Source organism: Grus americana, chromosome 4 (genome assembly GCF_028858705.1).
Source record: "Grus americana isolate bGruAme1 chromosome 4, bGruAme1.mat, whole genome shotgun sequence".
Classification (NCBI taxonomy): Eukaryota; Metazoa; Chordata; class Aves; order Gruiformes; family Gruidae; genus Grus; species Grus americana.
The window spans coordinates 17,634,884-17,655,501 of NC_072855.1; the positions used below are offsets into that span (position 1 = coordinate 17,634,884).

General features: G+C 35.1%; 1 protein-coding gene across 12 annotated transcripts in view; it reads right to left on the minus strand.

Annotated features, from left to right (window-relative positions):
- Positions 1-20,618, minus strand: part of LCORL (ligand dependent nuclear receptor corepressor like) — an 84,246-nt gene that overhangs the window by 22,138 nt on the left and 41,490 nt on the right. For 4 of the 12 annotated variants that reach the window (XM_054823847.1, XM_054823853.1, XM_054823849.1 and 1 more), the window contains exons 5-6: positions 18,120-18,374; positions 8,642-8,732 (exon numbers count right to left, since the gene is read on the minus strand). In XM_054823847.1, coding sequence (XP_054679822.1) covers positions 8,642-8,732; positions 18,120-18,374 — 346 coding nt within the window. Of the gene's footprint in view, positions 1-3,038; positions 7,220-8,640; positions 8,733-9,681; positions 10,511-17,069; positions 17,254-18,119; positions 18,375-20,618 lie in introns of those variants that run through there. The other 8 variants (XR_008576847.1, XR_008576845.1, XR_008576846.1 and 5 more) reach the window with 7 other exon arrangements.

A 20,618-nucleotide genomic window follows, 5' to 3' on the forward strand; every position in this document is an offset into this window, starting at 1 on the left:
TTATATATTTATTTTAAAAGAATGCTTAGTAGGCCAACAGAAAATGGAAAAAATAGCCAATTGCTACTGTTACTGTTCTTTGCAGACAGATGTTTCCCTTCTAGTTTTTAAATAAATTGCAGTGGTGCATCATAGACTCTTCATTGCAATATGTTACACACACATACATACACACACACGTGCGTGCACGCGCGCACACACACACACGGATTCCTTCATTAAACAGAAACAGAGATAATCACCACTGGAATAAATAACTTCTGTGACAAAGGTTAGTATCCTTTAAATCTCCAATATAGGGTAGGCCTATATCTAAATAAGGCTTTTGAGCAGTTTTTCTTAAAGATATTAACTCAAAATAAAATCACTTATAAAATACTACCTTAACTATTTAATTAATTTCTTATAAATTATTAAAACTAATGTCACCACTTACCTAATCAATCATTTATATTGAAAAGCTGAAAATTTTCCATGGTAGAAATTAATACAGATACTTCTTCAATTAAATACAAAATCCTTATGCTGGATAGCAACTATCAACAGATAGTTAACACCTAATTCAAATGTTTTACTTAAACCAATTGCATAAGCAGAAAATGTTAGAAGAATTCTGTTTTAGAAAAGTATGTATTGTTTAAACATATCACCAAACTCTGAACATGACACTAACTTTTTGCCCTGCTATTACCTCCTGTAATTTTTTGCGTTTAGGCCTGTACTTTGGAAAAAAAATTCATTTTGATTGGGTTTACAACAGTATTGATCAAGGAACAAGCATATTTAAAGTTTAATGTGCTGTATTAATATAAAGCTACATATTCTGTAATTAGCTCATACCCAATGTTATTAACATCATTAATAACTTTAAGCTTCAGGTTTTGTACTGGAAGTTATACATACAAATTTGTACTTTTATTGTCCCACATAGATTTTAAAGTTTAGAGCTTAAAACCAGCCAACTATGCTTAATAATTCCTCATGTTTTTTCCTTCTGTAATATTTAGTATGAAACAGTATATATTCAAAAATCAAGCATCTCATGACACTAACTCATAAAAGCATAAGATAATTGTGATGGTACTAGTTGAAATTGTGATTTTAAGACTTCAGTTTAAACAAAGAAAACAAACTCTCTTTGAACTTCTAAAGTAAAACCAGCATTATTCAAGGTCATGGCATTGTCAGGATGTAACTCTCTGAAATGCCACTACACTGAGAAGAGTCTGAGTGTTATTCAATCTGACAAATTCAGGAGTCACAAGGTGTTGAAATGTATTACTACACTTGTGAAAACAAAGCTTATTCCAGTAATACAATTCAAGATAAAAACTAATTGCCCTCCCCACCACCATTACTTTAATTAAATAATGTTTTGAAAGGCTATATATTAAAAAAAACGATCATGGCACTAGGTCTTCAATATTTTGTTTGTACATCACAGTTAATTTGTTAAGTACCAGTTTGCTAAAAAGCTGGCTACAGTACAGTCTTTAGGCTGCATCTCTATACAGATACCTTTCTGTCTGTCTAGACTTGCAAGGTACATCTAAAGGAGTTTCACTGGACAGGACCTGTACCCATAACTGCTATTTAAAATATGCTCACTGGTGGAAGAAAATTCCAGAGCCCTAAAGCCTTCTCAAAGTCAGTAACCAAAATTTCCAAAGGCCTCAAAAACTGCTTGGAATTTGCTATGTGGATATCAACCTGTTGTATAAAGTAATATCCTGGTTATGACAGACATACTGGACATTCTTCTAATATGATTTATTTCCTGGTTATCTACCATTGTGTAACATCTATAATCTGATTTCCCTTAGCGTATGTTAGTTTCTAAAGTTGATGGACAACTTCATCTATTCTGTTGTAATAGTACTGCACTCCAAAGTTGGTGAAGACACATCACCCCTTACGGTTGCCATTTGGGAGCAAAGCTTACTATGCACACAAATTAAAGCATTAAAGCAATGCATTTTCTTTCACGTGTCTGTAGAGATGTCCATATATTTAAACAAACTAATTTTTTAGTAGCTTTTCAATACAATTATGGAATTGTATTTCAGTTTCCTGTAACTCCTTCCTACAGTCCTTTAAATTTGTGTTGTCACATAATAGTTTAGACTATCCTCAAGATAAAAGACTTAAACAATAATTTCATAGAAGGAAGAGCTATCACTTCCACAATTGCATACTTCCTTCACACAAGTGTCTTACACTTCCTACAAATCACACACAAAAAGATGGCTAGAGAGTGGATTGGAAACAGAGGGTTGAGATCAACATGCGCTGCTCCCCCAGTACCTTTGTGCACAATCTCTCTGAAGACAAAAGTTAAGCATGGAATGACACTATTTCCCTGCTGGAGGGCAGGGACAGTTAATACCATGGAGTGGGGACTGACTGGAGTCCAAAACTGGCACAAAGGCAGAGATGTGATAAGGTTACATACTAGCCTTTCAGCGTGTTATGTATAAAAAAGTAAACTTTCGCCTCCTCCACCAATCCAAAAAACTATCAGGAAAGAGCTCTATCAGAGGACTGCCAAAAGATTTCCTTCCCTAGTGTTCTAACCTCTGTTGTCTCAGCCACAGACAAAATAGATCAATCTAGCAACTTCTTTGCAGACTGGGAACAGGAACAAAACTGGGAACAGAACTTTCAAGTACTTGTATGAACAGCATAGAACTGTTATAGAAATATAAATTTGTCTTATATAAATGTTTGCCTTTACTAAGTAAATAAATCCCTCAAAAAAAGCTATATATTATCTGTAATATATAATAGATAATTTTCAGCTGCAAACTAAAGTATGTAACTGTTACAAAATTAATTTTCTGAATTTCCTCTCATTTTTCAGTAATGCACAATTCTGAGAAGTCATCCTTCCTTAAAGCTACTATTTCTGATATATAAAGTTCTTCTAGTAAATTAGCCATTATATGCTTAATTTGTACAGTTCTTGATCTTAAGCCACTGCTAATAAACTTGTGCCTCAGGAGTAAGTCAAATGAGTCAGTGTACAGGTTTTTGTTTCTTTCTTTCTTTTTTACTGAATGAGCAAATCAATCACACATCAGTGTTGTAAATTTATGTGCAAAAGCATTGAAGTGCTTTACTACAAATTACAACGTAGAAACACGTTAACTAAACAATTAAATTCATACAATCAGATTTAGGAATATAACAACACAAAGAAGAAACAGAATTACAGTACATTTACAACACAAGACAAATACATGGAATTCATTAGAAAATATTGTAATAAATAATTCATGAATTATAGTGCAATTGATTTATGCATAAATATAACTAATTACCTAAAAATCAGTTGTTAACAAAAATCTGTCAAAAATCAAGGCAGCCACAGAGTTTTACTAAATTACTGCGACAATGGAAATACTGCAATTAAAAAACAAATACAAGTATTTGTACTGTAAACAACTAAAAAAATCAGTCTCACTAAAGTTAATATACAATTTAATATAAAATTGTCATTAGCTACCAGAAATGGTTTAAACAGCTTTACTGAGCAGTAGTTCTAAAAACAGAGGCACTGTTTTTTAATATAAAATACTTGAGAAACATTCAAATAAGTAGAAAGCATGTAGGGCTTGCTTTCGCCTTCATTTAAAATTCTGCTGAAACAGGAATTTTCAGAAATTGTCAATTACTAAGTAGTGACTGGTAACTGAATTTACAAAACAGTTCAAAATGTGTAATTTAAATGACATTTAATGAATACACAGGGGTTGGGGAAGGAGAATCTACACGTTTCCCTGCCTTTCCTTAGTTGTGTAATCAAAGGTTAGCCTAATAATTAGAAACAAATAATTCTGTTCCTTTAAACACTTACAGGTTGAGTATCATCTATAAACTATCAAAAAATATTTTAATATACTATTTCTGACCAAAAAATAAATACAAGTACTAAAATGTTGAAAATTAATTATAATATTACATACAAAACTACTGAGTACTGTTAAGTCAATAGTAAAATGATCCCTGATTTTATGAATCCTGTTAATTTTTTGGTCAGGTCATCTTTTAAATGATATAAAAAGAGTAACTTGCCTTCAATATAAACTTCTGACCCAAATTTATAACGTTGTCTGAGGAGTAGAAAAACATCAGTATGGTACAAATATTAGGCAATGTATTGAAGCCCAAAATTTTTGCAAGTATAACTGTATAAAGACAGATCTTGAAACATTTAAGGTTCTTTCAACTTCATTTTTCACTGGGGATATATTCAGAAATTAACCCTTCTGGCCCTCACAAAATATGGCTTAATTCTTTTAAAATGAAAGATGACCCTGACATCTGCTGTTTTGTGACCTCCTTGTTAACAGGTACAGTTCTGCGTAAAAAAAGGATTCATTTGTAATATGCAAGTAAACCTTAATCACTGAAGAAGATTCAGTATAGATCTGAGAGACCAAAGAACTGAGACATTGGTTGTACAGTTTCAAAGGATTATTCTGTTTTAAAGTGGAAATTGTTATTTTTTAGTAGCATTAATAAATATGGGCTAGATTTTGCCATCAGTATTGCAGTATGCTCTCTACTGAATGTAATGGCAAGTTGATCTATAAATCAGATCATCTGATGTGGCCCATATGTATCTAATGTCCCATTTGATTTTATTTTTAGTTTCATAATTAGCCTATACACATGCAAATTTAAGTGGGGAAAAAAAGTATGCATGTGCAGATGTATGAAAGTTGGAGAAAAGTCTTTTTCTATGCCAAATTAGATGCATAAAGAAAAAAATTACATTTTGAGAGGAAAAGGGCATTGATGTTCAATATTGAATGTATGAAGCAAGCCCCCATTCTTCATATGTAGACATATACTTTGTGATATTACACAAAAAAATTAACTATGATATAAAGTCCAATGTGAATACTTCAAAATTCATGTAAAAACTGCAATATGAAGGTAATTGGTCTCCCTTAAATTCTATTAAAAGTTACGTATTTAAAGTGAACTGCCTAACTTCTAACTACCAAATTTATAAAGAATTTATATTATTGAAAGTTCAAAACAGCTTCACTGTTTAATATTTGTATTTCTATCAAGACCCTGAACTGCAAATTTGGTTATTAGCAAAATGATAATGTAACTTGGTATTCATTTTGATAAACTGAAAATGTTTCGAAATGTCACAGCAGCAAATACGTTACAGTTACAGTGAGGTTTTTCAATAGGAGTGTGACACTATCCTTAAATAAATTTTAAGTAGTCATAACATCAACTAGCCAGCACGTTTAAACAAAAAAACCAAACAAACCCAAACCGTTCTCAAGCTCATTCTGTGCACATTATGAACATGCTCTAAGTTGCATTCCAACTTTCTTTTTAAACCTTACAAGTTACCTTATTTGTCAAACTAAAAAGGAAAATTATGTTAAAGTTTAAATTATTTTATGCTCTTAGTATTCCATCTTATTTCATATTTAATAATTCTATAACTACAGTAATTTCTCAGGTTTTATAAGTGTACACTTTGTAAACACCAATTTCTTTCTAAACCAACAACAAAATTTTCTTAAAATGATAAAAAATGCAGTTTATGCCTGCTAAACACACATTTTTAGTAATGAAATGTTTTTCTTACTTGTATTGGATATTTAAGTAACAATGAACTTTTTTTTCTTTCACAGAATGTACTATATCCTACCAATACTTCACAAATCCACTTCCTTGTAAGGAACTAGCTTTTTAAAAAAATCCCTTGATTTGTATAATCTGAGTTACTTACAATTTATTGCAAGTATTCTGTGAAGTATAAAAGTCTGCTAACCCTTGGTCGTGTATTTCCATAATAAGATGGATTATTGAATGGGTAGAGTGGTTCTTCACCAATTAAAAATTATGCTTCACATGACAAATACTTGTTTTCCCAAAACATCTTTATGCTATTGACTACTAAATAAAACCTGAATCTTTTCACCTATTTATACAAGGATTATATTAAATACACACTATCAGAATTAAGTGAGCAACTCTATAATTCTGTCCACAGTGAAAACCCTGAATAAAACTATTTTTCAAAAGGCATGTATGTGGTTTTTGAACTGTATAATTTCACGTCTTCTGTCAGAGTGAGCATATGTATTTCTCACACAGTGTGTGTATACAGACATACATACACACACACAAAACAATTTGCTAACAATTATTCTACACAGGCTTGCTACTATTTTTGCAGCTGCCAGTCCCTGAATCTGTCATATTAAATAAGCCAGTATCTGGTAATCGGAGTTTCTTCTTCGGCGGAGTCTTCAATGTTCCAGATCTTTCTTTTACTTTATATTCTAAAGTGCTGTGAGGTACCCCATAAATTCCTTGTGCTTTGGAAACACTCATTTTCCCACTCATTACCATTGCAATAGCTTCTTCCATTATTTCATGATCATACTGCCGATAGCGGCCACGTTTTTTTCTTGGTTGCTTATTATCTTTACGATCCAAACTATCTTCTGTATTTTCTGAGGTTCCATCTACTGTCCCATTCTTAGCATTAAGACACAAAGGAGAGAGGTCCCCATGCAGAAAGTAGGAGTCAACACTTGAGTGAGTTACAGGTCCAGAACATTCAATTTTGTTCTGTTTAGGGAGTATATTTTTCAATTTTTGAAGAGCTGATCCTTCTAAGACTGAGGAGGTTTTAGAAACGTGGTACATAACATCCAGAAGACCAGCAGTATCAGACTGTGGTTTGGACACAGAACTTATTCTTAGCTGAGGAATTTTTAATTGTACAGTAGGACTTGAAGTTTCATATTGTAGATTTTCACTTTTTTCTTTAAATTGAGTGACCATTCTCTGTAGAGTTAACTGGTGGAGGTAACTGGAAGCTGTTGGGAATTTTAATTCTGAGGTTTCAAGTAGACTGAGTTTACTTTTTTCTGTGCGCTCTGCTTGAGCTCTTGCCCACAAGGCTACTTTTTGTAGGACTGCACAAGTTTCTTTACTGTCTTTAAATGAATAACTATCATTGAAATCTCGAGTTTTGTTTTTAAAAGGTGCAGGCTTTCCTGCTGGTAAGGCTTCTAAGTGGAGAAGTAAAGTTTTTTGAGGTATGCCATAAAGTATGCCTGCTTTATTTATGTCCAGTGCTCCAGACTGAATGTCTTTCAAAGCTTTTGAGAGCAAACCATCTGCAAACTCAGCACTTCTTTCCACATAGTCCTCTCTGTGTCTGTGTAGTCTCCTGGATGGATGGAATGAAACGATGGTAAACTGATGTATGAGAGACTCTCACACAGCTATGGAAGGGAAGGGTCCACTCCTTTATTATACTCCTTGCTTCGGTAACATCACTGCTTCTGATACTTTTAAGCCTTTGAGATGTGGTAGTTAAATGATTATCCTAGCAAAATGTTACAGTTCTGGTAGGACAGTGCGTCAAAAAATCATACGGTGGCTTCTACAGCAGCCCTTCCAAGAACTTTATATCCTAGCTCAGTATTTGATAATATTCTCATCTGCTTGCTATATTCCCTTGTTCACATGCTTGCAGAGCAACACTGTTATAATTTTAATTATACAATTAACGTTCCGTTAAATTCCCAAATCCTGAAGGAGTTTTTGTTAGTAGAAACGTGACGTTACCGCTAAACAAGTAATAAAAGAGTCAACCCCCTCATAGAAAACTTGCAGCAATAAGTACATAACTACACACAAACGTCCCAGACTTACACAAAACTAGGCTTTCTACAACAATAAGATAAAGTGCTGTAGTTAACAATCAAGTCCATTTTGGCAAAATAGAACACAGTTTTAAAAACTTCTACCCACTATTTACAGCTCTCTAATTACAAAGTCATATTCACTTTAAAACTTCTTCATATCAGCAAATTAATAAAATGCAATTTTACATCATTCAACAAATGTTGCTATTGTAGTCCTCTTTGTAATAAGTTATTTGGTAAGACATACAGGTGACAAAAAGGGTCCTGCTATGGCTAGTGGATGGGAAGATGCCAAGATCATAACAAAATCCAACAAAACAATGCGTTTCACTAGTTTTGTGGTAGCTTTCAGCAGATGCAGTAACGTTTTTCTTGCTGAATAAAGAAATTTAACCATTTGCCACCACACACCATAGTCAGAACCATGATGTAAGTATAAGTATGATCATTAAGAGCTCTCTCTCTCACACGCTTGCTCTCTCTCTCATATTAAGGAATATTATAGATAGTAGTCATTTAACTCGTTCATGTTAGTTGAAGAATATTTTAAATCTAAATATTAAAATGGTCATTTTTGTCCAAAATTGAAGTTTCCTAAATAAACTCTGAAAGAATATATTTACATTTTCTTCTACTATCCTATTACTTTTTCAGGTGTTATGTAATCAATTTTCAGTTCATTTTTAGTAACATGAACTAAAGTTTGGTGATTGTTCTGATAACTTTTCTTTAAACAGAAAAAAAGAAAAAGACAAATGAAACATATGATATATACATAGACACACACTTATGAGTGACAAAAATTCTTCTGAAAGCAAAATAGGAACCACGTGTGTGTGTCAGTATATACAAATAGGTTATGAACATAAAACCTGACTTCAGAGAAGAGAAACCTGGATTGTCTTTTACATAAGCCAAAGAGAGTCCTAAACATTGCTTACCCAGACACTGAGTTTTCAGAACACAATGGATCATATTTTGGTTCTTCCAACCTTGCGCTTTTCTTTGTAGAGAGATCTAGCACTCCATCCCCTGCAAAGAATGAGTAGTGATGATAGCAGTTGTTTAAGGACAATCTCAGAAATTTTGTTAGCAAATGTTTGTACCTATGGCACAATTTTTAAGTAGTTACTTTATCTTGTAAAATTTCCGACATCTTATTCCTTTAACAATGTCAGCTGTCAGAAAATGGTTTTATAAATCTGATTTGCAACAAAACTTTTTAAAATTAAGGAAAAAAACCCAAAACCCATTCAGAAATAATAAAATTTAAAAGAATCTGTCTTAAACAGAAACATGTGACTGCTTTTTTAAAAACCACATATGCATCTATATTGCACTGTTTACTTTCAAGGCAACCAAAGCAATGCACTTTTATTATTATTCTTCTTCATGTATTCATGTTTACATACTCTAAACAAACAAGCCTGAAAGACAAGTTAAAATTGACATAACTAAATCATTGGCTTACAGGAGAATTCAGGCTACCAGGGATCTCAGGAGGTCTCTAGACCAACCTCCTGCTTAGAGCAGGGTCAGCTATGAGATCAGACCAGGTTACTGGATGAGAAAGTAGTACCACAGTAACTGGGAAGAGAGCTCGAGCCCAATATACACTTTTAAGCATATGAGACCTATGTCATTAAAGGTTCTAACAGATTGTTTATACATATTCCCCCTGCCATCCCCACGTATACGTAATGATGAAACCAGAGAAATGGAAAGACCTAGACCTAAACTGGGGTCTGCTCTGTTAAGTCACTGGCAAATGTTAAATTCAAGATTTATAGTTGGCTGTTGAAGTCTATGAAGTACTGAAATACAAAATCCTTTTTTTTTTTAAAAAAAAAAATCAATATTTAAGAACATTGAAAATAAAAGAAACTAATTAGCACCTGAAATACTCCTTTTAGTTCATTTTTTTTTTTTTAAATCACATTTAAATTATAGATAAATCCCCTAAATATATTTAATTTCATACCTTTCTTCCTTGGTTCTCTGTGTCAAACTTGGGCTGTTTTGTGTGCCTGAGCTCTGTGAATCCAATTTTGAGTTTCAACATGTAGTTCAACATTCAACTCTACAAAGCAACCTTATGCTAGCCCCTTTTTACATCAATGTCATTTTCATGTTACTATGTATTATTTCTAAAACATCAATCAACTGTATATATTTTCACACATACTCAGATGCAGACACGAAGCGTTGGCTGAGTAGTCCAAATGCCAACAACACTCGAATAAGAAGTTAGAAAAATTGTTAGGCTAACTCCTTTATACCAATACTGCAAAGAAATAGTTTTGTCCAATAATAAAATCCAGTTATTTGTTTTGGACTGTTTTTAACAGTTTTTGACTGTTTTGCCTCAACTATTTTGTATTATTTGAAGAATGGTAAAGAGATAACAAGTAGCATCATAAGTCAGCATAAATAGAATAAATATTTAGAATTATTCCACTTGTCAAAGATGCTCCTTTTTCTCCTGAATGCGTTCCTTTCAAAGTCTTCCTTATCTTAAGAAAGTTAAATGAAGGATGAATTAATGCTGATCAACCGTTCTGCTGCAGTGATATTCCAGAAGGAAAAGCCAATAAAAAACCACTACAGAAATATTCCACAGGGACTATTTGGCCTACCCAGCTGTAAAGTATCCCGAATACCTAAGCTCACAATGTCCCCAAGTCCTGTGCAACAGACAGATTCCATCTGTTGTGTTCTGTCAGCCATACAAAGTACATATCCCTTTCTTAAGTGTTTGTGTGTTCCCTTTCACAACAGTTTTCTCCATCTTCAGTTGATATTCATAGGCACTATGATAAAAAAAGTTTAGAAGAGATCACTGGACAAAGTCACTGGAGAAAAAATTACTTCAAATTTCACAACCCATCAAGTTATGAAGAGCTAATCTCTATTCAATCTACAAAAAAAAAAAAAATGAAGCTAAATAGAGTTTTAGGGGAAAAAACCCAACCACCCAACAAACAAAACCCAAGGACTCTCACAAGATTCCATAACAAAATCTAACCAAAATAATTTTCATTTCCAATCTTTCAGAATCAGCTTTGACAACACAAGGTCACCAATAACTTGAAAAAAAACTTGACTAAAAAGAACACAGTACTAAAAATGCAGGCTCCTGAAACAAAAAAATTAGATACATTTTGGGCTTCTAAAGGGTACGCAGAACTGAAGAGTCATTTCAGGTTCAAGACAGTTGGTTCCTTCAACACAGCAAATGTATCATTATCATACTTCCCTGAAGACAATGCTTTACGGGAAGATGATCCTCAGTAAAAATAGTGAAAGAGAACCATGCAAGAAATTTGATATACATACAAAATACCAGATAAAGTCACCATACACCAGGCTTTTATTCAGTGATTTCACTCAAATTAAAAAAAAAAACCAAACAAAAAACCCAAACCCCAACAAACCAAACAACATAAAACCCCCAAAATTGATGCAGAAAGGGTTGAGAAGTCAAAAAGATTCATTAAAAAACCACAATAGCTCCTCATTTTGGTAGATCTTCCTGTTTTGTAGTAGTATCAATTATTATAACAAAGTAGAACCTATAATTAGTAGGAAAGCGACAGCATTTGCTATAAAGCTTTAGGATGTAATGAAATGCTACCTAATGAAATGAATATATGTATATATACACAGTAAAGATGTTCACTTTGATTCATTAGGTACAAGACCAAAAAGTTTGCAAAGACGCATCCTACAGGTAGGTGGACAATGAACCTTAAAAGCCTGTTACTTGCAAGGCAGGAACAAGTTTTTTTTTAAACCGAGCCAGAACTCTCCATTATTTCTATCAAATCACTCAAAACAGGTATTTAAGCAAGAATTCTGGACAGGAACTGAATGACATCAGGAATAGAAAAAACACTCTGTAACATGGTTTTAACAAGAGACATGGAATTACTTCCACTCTTTAGCTGAAGCCATGACTACTAAGACAACAGTCTTCATAAACAATACTATGTAACACTGGATAATATAGAAAAAAATTATAAGGTTTTCAGGTCTACTGCTCATGGTCTTCTAATGAAGTTATTTCTGTGCAAATTAAATTATTTCAACCTTCAAAGAAATAGCTCGCCCTCTGGCCTTTGCTTCTCAGCACCAGATCATCAGGTGCAGCAATACCAAGACGTAACTAAGTGTGATCAAAGGTCATCTTCAAAATAATCAGGACCACAATTACTTGAAACTCCTCCAGACTAGTGATGTTAGAGAAACCGGGGGGGGGGCACGCGCAAGGAGAGCAAGTAACAGAAACTGTATGGATCACCCTTGAGTTCCTACAGTTGGTATTTCTGTACTGATTCTAGCAAACTTCTCTGTTGTTTTTTTGGGTTTTTTTTGTCTAGATTGCAGGAAACCTCTCACAAGCTATTATGAGCTGCCTTACTAAGTCAGACAACCTACTCAGTCCTCAGTTTCCAGGCATGGGAGATTCCACTCCTAGTGTGGGAGAGCACATCAGCCTGGCCACTACCTGCAGCTCATTTCTCTCCTGCTCCCCCAGTACCTGCTATCATTGCATTAGGGATCTCGGATACATCCCCGCCTACTCTTGCTTCAGTTTCTGGCCTTAGTTCTGTTAGCTAGGAGTTGTCCAAGGCCTTTTTTGAAGCCAGCAACACTGTTCATCTCCACAACCTCCTGTCACAGCAGTTCCTGATGTTCACAAACTGCTGTGCCCTTTATCTGTTTTTCCCTTATAAGACATTTCATCAAGCCCTGTCTAGTTCTAATACTATGAGATTTAGTAAATAACAACTCTCCCTTTCCTTATCTAACATGCTGTGGTAAACCTCAATAAAGCATTTCATAGCAACAAAATGACACTGTCTTGCCTTCAGTACCTTTCCTGATGATGCCTTGCATTCTGCTGGCTGCTTTCTGTGCTGCAGCATATAGAAACAATGTTTTCAAAGAACCATAAGAACGCCAGAGCCTTTTATTAATTCTTCACTACCGCTTTGACTAGCCCATTTTTGCTGACCAGACGTGGTGTTTTGTAAAATGAAGACTTGCAGATGAAAAGTCTATGGCTACATATTGGGTGTCCATGGCAAGGTCTTGGCAGCACCTGTAAGGAGAGACCAGGGGCTGCCCTGTGCCAGACACAGCTGGTTCCAGCTGCTTCCACCAGACCCACTGCAGGGCACCGCTGAGCCCTACAGCCACTTGTGGGGAGCCTCTGGGAACACATATTTAAGAAAGGGGGGGTGGTGGTCACAAGACAACCTGGAGTGAAGCTGAGCCTGGGAAAGGGGGGAGGGAAAGGTGATGTTGTAATGTGTCTTTTTGTTTCCTGCTACTCACATTTATAATTGTTTATTCTAATAGGCAAAAATTAACTTAAATTTCCCCCGAGTCTGGTTTGCCCATGACAGCGAGTGGTAAGCAATGACCATGTCATCAGCTCAACTCATGAGCTCTCCTTGTTCTTCCTGTTTTCTCCCCTGTGCCATTGAGAGGAAAGCAAGCAAGCATCTGACAAGGATCTTGACTGTTAGCCACTATGACAGTCAAGAAAAAAAAAAAAAAAACAAACACCTACTCCCTTCAAAAAATGTACCTTTTTAGAGTGACCTTCTCATGCAGAAGTATTAAACAAACCATTTCTTGAATATTTTTACAACTTATACAATTTGTCTTTAGGAACAGAGCATGCGTACCTTCAATAAGTGTAGTATTTTCCCCAATACATATAAGAACAGTATATTAAAAAATAAAAAAGTTATTTTTGTCAGCGTTTGAAATTCTTTCAATAGCCATGAACATAGCAATCAAGAGAGCACACATGCTGTGATCCCAGTTTGCCATACTAACCACAGTGTGGCTTTTCAAGAGATATGAAACCACTTTTCAAAAATTAAGACTTGTTTCCAAATTCTGAACCATTATTCAGAAATCTTTATTTTGCTACAAATTTTGGTGAAATCACATGCACATTGTTAAACTGGATAATAAAATTTTATGTTAAATCTTTTAAACAGAATTTTTGACTTGGGTTATCCTTTTCCCTACTTCAATAATAGCCAACAACAAGAAAGCTACAGGACAGCTGTAAAAAGTTCATGCAGCAAAGTGTCACACATTGGCAGCTACCTTCTGATGTCTTCCAATCTATGATGGATCAATGAAACAAGGAAATTTATGCAAATTCTCTTGCATTTTTCTGCTATGTTTACACACTACCCTTGTTCCTAGAAGATACAGCAACACGAATAAGCTTATGTAGCTAAACTAACAGTCTTCTCAAATTATTTTATTTGTACAGATTATACTTCTGCCTCTTGTAAGTCACTTTGCTTAGCAGCTTGAAAGCGATCATCTCTCCTGTATCTAACAAGAGAAAGAAGCCTCTGCATTAGTTAGCTCCTGCTGGGAAACACTCCCCAAAGAGCTCAGCATCATACTGCACAAGAAAATAATAAGTTCTGCAGGATATTCCAAGACTGTTCCTCACTCAGTGTTTTATTCTGCAAGGATGCTGCTCTTCCCCTGGCTTAGTTTGGAGTAATATTGCAAAAATACATAATATCAGCCTACTTTTATTAGATGTAGTGCACACAAATTTTCTTTCACTATACAGAGTTTTCTTTTCAAGGCCTAGACAGTCTTAGAGTTACACGGATTAGGAAAAAAGAGCAAGTTGACCAGGTATTTCTGGAGGCAGTCCCTTCTAATTGACTGACAGTGAAGTAACTGCCTGATACATGGGAATTAAAGCATCCTGCTAAGTTACCACACTTCCACATGTAGAAGAAAGCAAAGCATAATTTGGGACTGCTATCAGTCAGGTGCCACCTGGACATACTTAGATGCCAGTGCTTAAATACTCAGTACTGAATGATTCAGTACCAGGGGTGCAATGGATTGACCTTGGCCATTAGCTAGACCCCCCACTCAGCCCCTCTCTCACTCCCCCTCCTCAACAGGGAGGTGGGGAGATGATGATGAAAAAGGTCATCAAGATAAATACAGGGAGATCACTTGCCAATTACCATCACAGGCAAAACAAACTTAGGGAAAATTAATTTATTGCAAACTAAAATAGATTTGGATAATGAGAAAAATACAAAAATTACCTCATCCCCCTTCCCCTTTTCCCTGGCTCAACTTCACTCCTAACTCCTCTACCTCTTCCCTCCATTCTCAGGTGGCAAAGGCAGGACTGGGAATGGGGGTTACAGTCAGTACAATTCCTCTCTACAGCTCCTTCCTCCTGTCACTTTTCCCCTGCTCCATTGTGGGCTCTCCACAGGCCGCAGCTCCTTCAGGAAATATCCAGCTGCTCCAATGTGGGGTCTTCCACAGGGTGCAGTGTGAATATCTGCTCCACTGTGGTCCTCTCCATGTCCTGTAGGGAAATACCTGCTGTGGTGCCTGGAGCACCTCTGACCTTGTTGTTTACCCTGCTGTTTCACACTCCTTGGCCTGTCCAGCATTTTTGCTCTTTCTTAAAAATGTTTTCACAGAGGCACCACAAACCTCACAGACGTGCTCCACTTTGGCCTGTTGTAGGTCTTTTGCAGAGCTGGCTGTGCCTAGCACAGTGCAGTCCCTGACCTCTTCTCACAGAAGCCACCCCTGCAGCCCTCCTCAAGTACCAAAACCTTGCCATGTAAACCCAATACACAGGGCTATCAGACCTGCAAGTGTCAGACATGAGTATCTTGGGAGTACTTCACAGAGATGGCCTGCAGATACTGGAGGAAAATAAGAAGCTTTCTTAAATGAGATAAGATCATCCAGACATCTTCAGTGGCAGAATCTTTTTTCAGTATTGAGGTAGCACTTCGCTTGGATCTGCTCAATGCAAAAAAATGCTTCTAGTGATCCGGAAAATAAAGCTTACTCCTTCCTCTCAACTTAAGTCCAAGAATCATTCCATAGTAAAGGAACAAGGCTGTTTTATTATTTAGATAATGTACAGGCCAATGTACAAATTTGAACTTCCTAGTCTGTTACTGCCACTTCATTTGGAAATCGTAAAAGGAATTACAAAAAGCAAAGAGTTGCACAACAATTAAAAGATGCTACTAAGAAGGGAACCGTGGCATAGCTTTTACAAGTCTCCAGACTGAAGTAGTATACTATGTTAGATACAGAATAACATATTTTAAAAATTAATCCAATTTAAAAATGTCACAATTCCCTACTGTAACCACGTGACACTCCAATATATACAAGCTTTCTTCAGGAAAAGGACAGAGATGAGGGGTAGGTAGAATAATAATACATAGTCCCTGACAATAGCTAATGGAAAGAACTTTTAATGAATCATTGTACCTAGAACACAATGCAAATAAAAAGAGCAGGCTGACTTTTTCCATCTTGATTGTATTTGCTTGTGTTGCTACCACTATGGTGGAAAGCTAAGATAGCTCAAAATTTATATGTTTGTGGGAAACAGGAAGTGCAAGACAACTTCCCTGGTAGATAAGATAAAATGGCTTGAAACCTCTCTGAAGCTACAGTCTTGTTTCAATACTTCCTGTCACTTCAGTAGCTCTAAACTTCACAGCAGGATTGGTATCTTTAACATCTGCAAAGCACTCCAGCAAACATGGAAGTGCAAGTTCTGAGAACTGACAATATCTTACACAGTATACAAGTTTTACATAGTAAACTACGTACGCTGAGCAACTGTTTTAGCTGCAGATGTTTTGCTGAAGACACACAATTCTAAACTTGCTGTTTACCCTCATTAGAGGAGCAATTGAAATGATATAAAAAAAGACTGAAATACCTCAATCTCTCAATACTTTAAGGGTTTTTTTTTTTGACAAAAGATCAATGAATTATCAAATAGCTGAGGGTGGCAGAACTTTCTTCGTGTCCCTGCCTCATTCACCCTTTGCCTTCCCATTCACTCCTTAAAAGATTTACTTGGGTTCAGTAAGGACCAGAACCTGTTTTTAAGGACTTTGCTCCCTCATGGACATTTTGAACTAGTTATTCTTTATAACCAGCTGTTGAAGTAAGCAAAAGGCTATAGTTTTGATATCAGGAAAGTACTTTTTATTACCCTCGCAAAAGAAACCTGCTTCAACCTGGCCAATTGTAAATCTCTAAAATCTGTAATTCATCCATAGCAGAGGTATGTCAAAGCACAACAGACATTTTCTCAGGATTTAATCTCCACAAGGTATTCACTAAACCAAAGCATGAACTGGTTTCTGCTAACCACACAGAATAAAAGCAGGAATTCCACAATTTCTTAATGTTTCTGTTGTCAAAGAGAAAGGATGCTTAAAATTTAATCTAGAATAGGTAAGTTTAGCAAGGTAAATCCATGTCAGAATCCCCCCCGCGCCCCATCCCAGGATGCATCATCTAATTAAAGACTGCATTAAGTACACATATACAAAACTTGCATTCATTCTGACCATTGTACATCTAAAAAAAAGCACAACTTAATTCTGCAATTCTACCTTCTTTTAACTTTTTTAATATGATACATGACATACAGGTAAACTTTTCCCCTTGGTCAGCAGTATTCTAGGATTAACATGGACTCTTGTGTCTGTAAAAAACAAAAGCTACTTTTGCCACTGCTTTCAGTTACACATGACAGTCACAACCCTTCCTGAAAATTGCTGCTAATCCAAATCAAGTTCAAAGTCCAAAACACTCTTGTGATTATATTGTTATCAGTTTTGGACAGCAATATTGCTCAAGGCAAAGAAATTATTTCCTTTTTGTAAATGATAGAGAGACAGACTATTTTTCTTTTTCTAGCTTTACTCTCAATTAAGAAAGTTGCACTGATCTATAATGATTAAGACATGCAGTATGGAAATTTCCTCCCAAATTAATCTTTCCATCATTCTAACCAGCCTGTATTTAAAGAATCAAAGTGTCCAAGGACTGACATAGACAGAATGACCTTTGCTTTCCAAAATTCTGGTATCTTTCCCTTTTTTCTCAGAAGGCTTAACAGTCATTTCTTCAACAAAATCTTGGAACCACTGTTACCTCTGACAGCCACAGGTGAGCTGACTTAGATTCAGTATTCTAAAGCTGAGAAATTCCAATACCACTTATTTAATGCAGGCACTCAGAAATGAGAATATTTATCTACTAACACCCAATATGAAAAATGTTTTCAGAAAGAATATGTTTTTTAACAGTTATCTTATAACAGTTTTCCTGGCATTTAAAGAAAAATGTATTCGTTTTCTTTAAGTGCTAAGTTGATGTAATGCCAATTTTCCTTCAACCGTATATTAATCACATAGGATAATTTTTTTTCCCCCCTATATACTGATTACTACTTTGGAAAGACAAAACATATATATATTTGACAGACATATTTATTTTTGAAGGGAATAAGATATAATAAAGTAATAAATGACAGCAAAACACAGATAAGCAGATAGAGAAATTTACCTTGCTGAGTATTCTGTTCTTGAGTTCGATTCACAGTGAGGTCTAGAGGGCTATCCTGTTCTTCCTGAAGGGAGTTTTCCGTTTGGTTCATTTGGATACTTTTACATATCAGACTTGGTTCAAACGATGAACCATTTCTGTTCTCTTGAATTTTGCTACTTTTTGAAATGTACTCAATCGCAAACTGACGGATCATTTTTTTCATTAATTCCTGAGCAACTAGGGGAATGTTAGGATCACAGTTCTGAGGAAGATCTAGGAATAAAAACCAACAACAACACAGGCAACAGATGTATTAAAAAAACCAAAATGATTTTTCTTTAAATACTTCCTATAAGCACAATAAATGTGTGTAATAGGTACATGTATAATTAACACATTAATTCAGATGTCTAGTCAGTTTTTCTTGAGCATTCTTAACTGGAGGTCACTTGGAAGTACGTGTTTAGCACACTTCAGTAATTTTTATCTTATTCCTCTGTCATAGCATGCAAGTCAAACTAGGTGGGTAGAGGAAATAATGCAAGTCTGGGGAGTCAGAATCTGTATTTATTGTTGTTAAATGAGTTGAATTTTCATTTGCAGATTGTTAATTTTAAGTTTTGAAAATAAAGAATTTTGAATAAAAACAGTGAAGTTAAATAAAGCTATGAATTAATACATAAAGAAGTTACTTTCAAAGAATAACTATGACAAAAATAATTAATTGTAAAGTGCAGTTCTACAGATTAGTCGTTTTCATAACACAGAACAGTTGGACTTTCGAGGAGTTTATCTTAAAAAAAGAAAAAAATTGTTTCATATACACATTAGATTATAATCCTCATTGTTGATTCAGGATTGCAGAGTCAAAACTGCTATGATGCTACTTGCAATGTCCCACACAAACTGTAGTAATACAAGCAATTGAATTTTACAATAAAGTTGTAAATTTTTATTGTAAAATCTTACAGGATTTTCAGGACATTTTCAAAGTGCTACCAATGAAAACATTTGGGAGAAAACTTTATTTCTTAGTCTAAACTGCATGTACCGTATTTTTTGTTTGTGTATGTAACAGTCCCATGGAAGGAAGTGTTTTATTTTAAAAATACAAAAATAAAAAAGGATTAAACATGAGATACTTATGATTTTATTTCAATATTATCTGGCTGCTAGAAAAAAGTTAAACCTCTTATTAAAAGCATAGTTGAAATCACATTTGTGAATCACTGAAAAATAATCCTAATAAACAGAAGTATGCAAAAGATCAATAAAGATATGTAACAGCATAGATAACAATGTAATTAAGAAACTCACTTAAAGCTGTGTTACTCATCAATGCAATACTGCATTGATGACTGCAATACTTCATTTCACAAGACAAGCACCATTGCCCAAAGATCTATGCTCTTCCTTAAAGTGGCAGTACTAGTAATAATTTCACTATCCCACTGGTCTGTCTTTCCTTCAACTCTACATACACACAAAGCAAAAGTAACCTTTTCAACATTTTAACCGCTGTTCATCCTTGAATTTATAGGTAATGAGTGAAACAGATTTCATCAAGAAGGGACAGGGATTTAAAGATTTAAAGCAAGTGTGAATGTGATACAGGAGAACTAGCTTTTAGGTCAGCCTTGATTCCCTGAAAGAAATGCCAAAGGACATGTTGGCAGTTACTGGGATACTTAAACTTGTCTGAAACAGAGAAGCCAGACAATAAATTGAGTTTTGTTTTCATGCAAGTGGAGAAACCGAGATGACTGGATCAGGAAGGCATTTGCATGCAAAGTGTAAATTTCCTAATAGGTAGTCTGGAGGATCACACAGCATATATGCTTAAGTATTTTGTGCCAATGAAGCTTTATCCATCTACTAGCAAGAGAGTGACCACTGAGATAAAAGAATGCTGCTCAAGTTTAAGATGAACGTGTAGAAGATTTTTTTTTTCCCTCTTTCAGGTTTATTCAAAACATTCCATTTTGAGAATTCATTTTCACCAACAGAGCATTACAAGGACTTACAAACATGCATGTATGTGATCTGCTGTCTAAAGTATATGAGAGAGCAGCTGACTGTTCAGATGCTTGTTGTCAGTACCTTTTGGTTTGCCTTTCAGCAATACTTTATGAGATAAGGTAAAGCTCCACCATTTTCAAAGACAGTATATGCTAGACATCTTGGCTTCAAGAGATTTTATGTGAGGCATGACAAAACAAGTCTGCTTATGGTTGGAGCTCTATCTTCTGACAATCTTTCAACCAGATCTCTATGAAAAATGTCTAAAATTGATAGGAGTTTCTGAAGGAGAGGTATAGGGTCAAATTCTAAACGATGGAGGATACCTACAAAGAAAAAGATCTCTCCCCATGATGTAACACCCAGGCACAGGTATTCTTTGTTTATTGATATTTCCTGATTCCTAAACAACGAATCCAATAAATGTTCAACTGAAATTTTATCATCTTAGAGACACACTTACAAGGAAAGAAAAAAATTCAACAAAAGATATGGAAG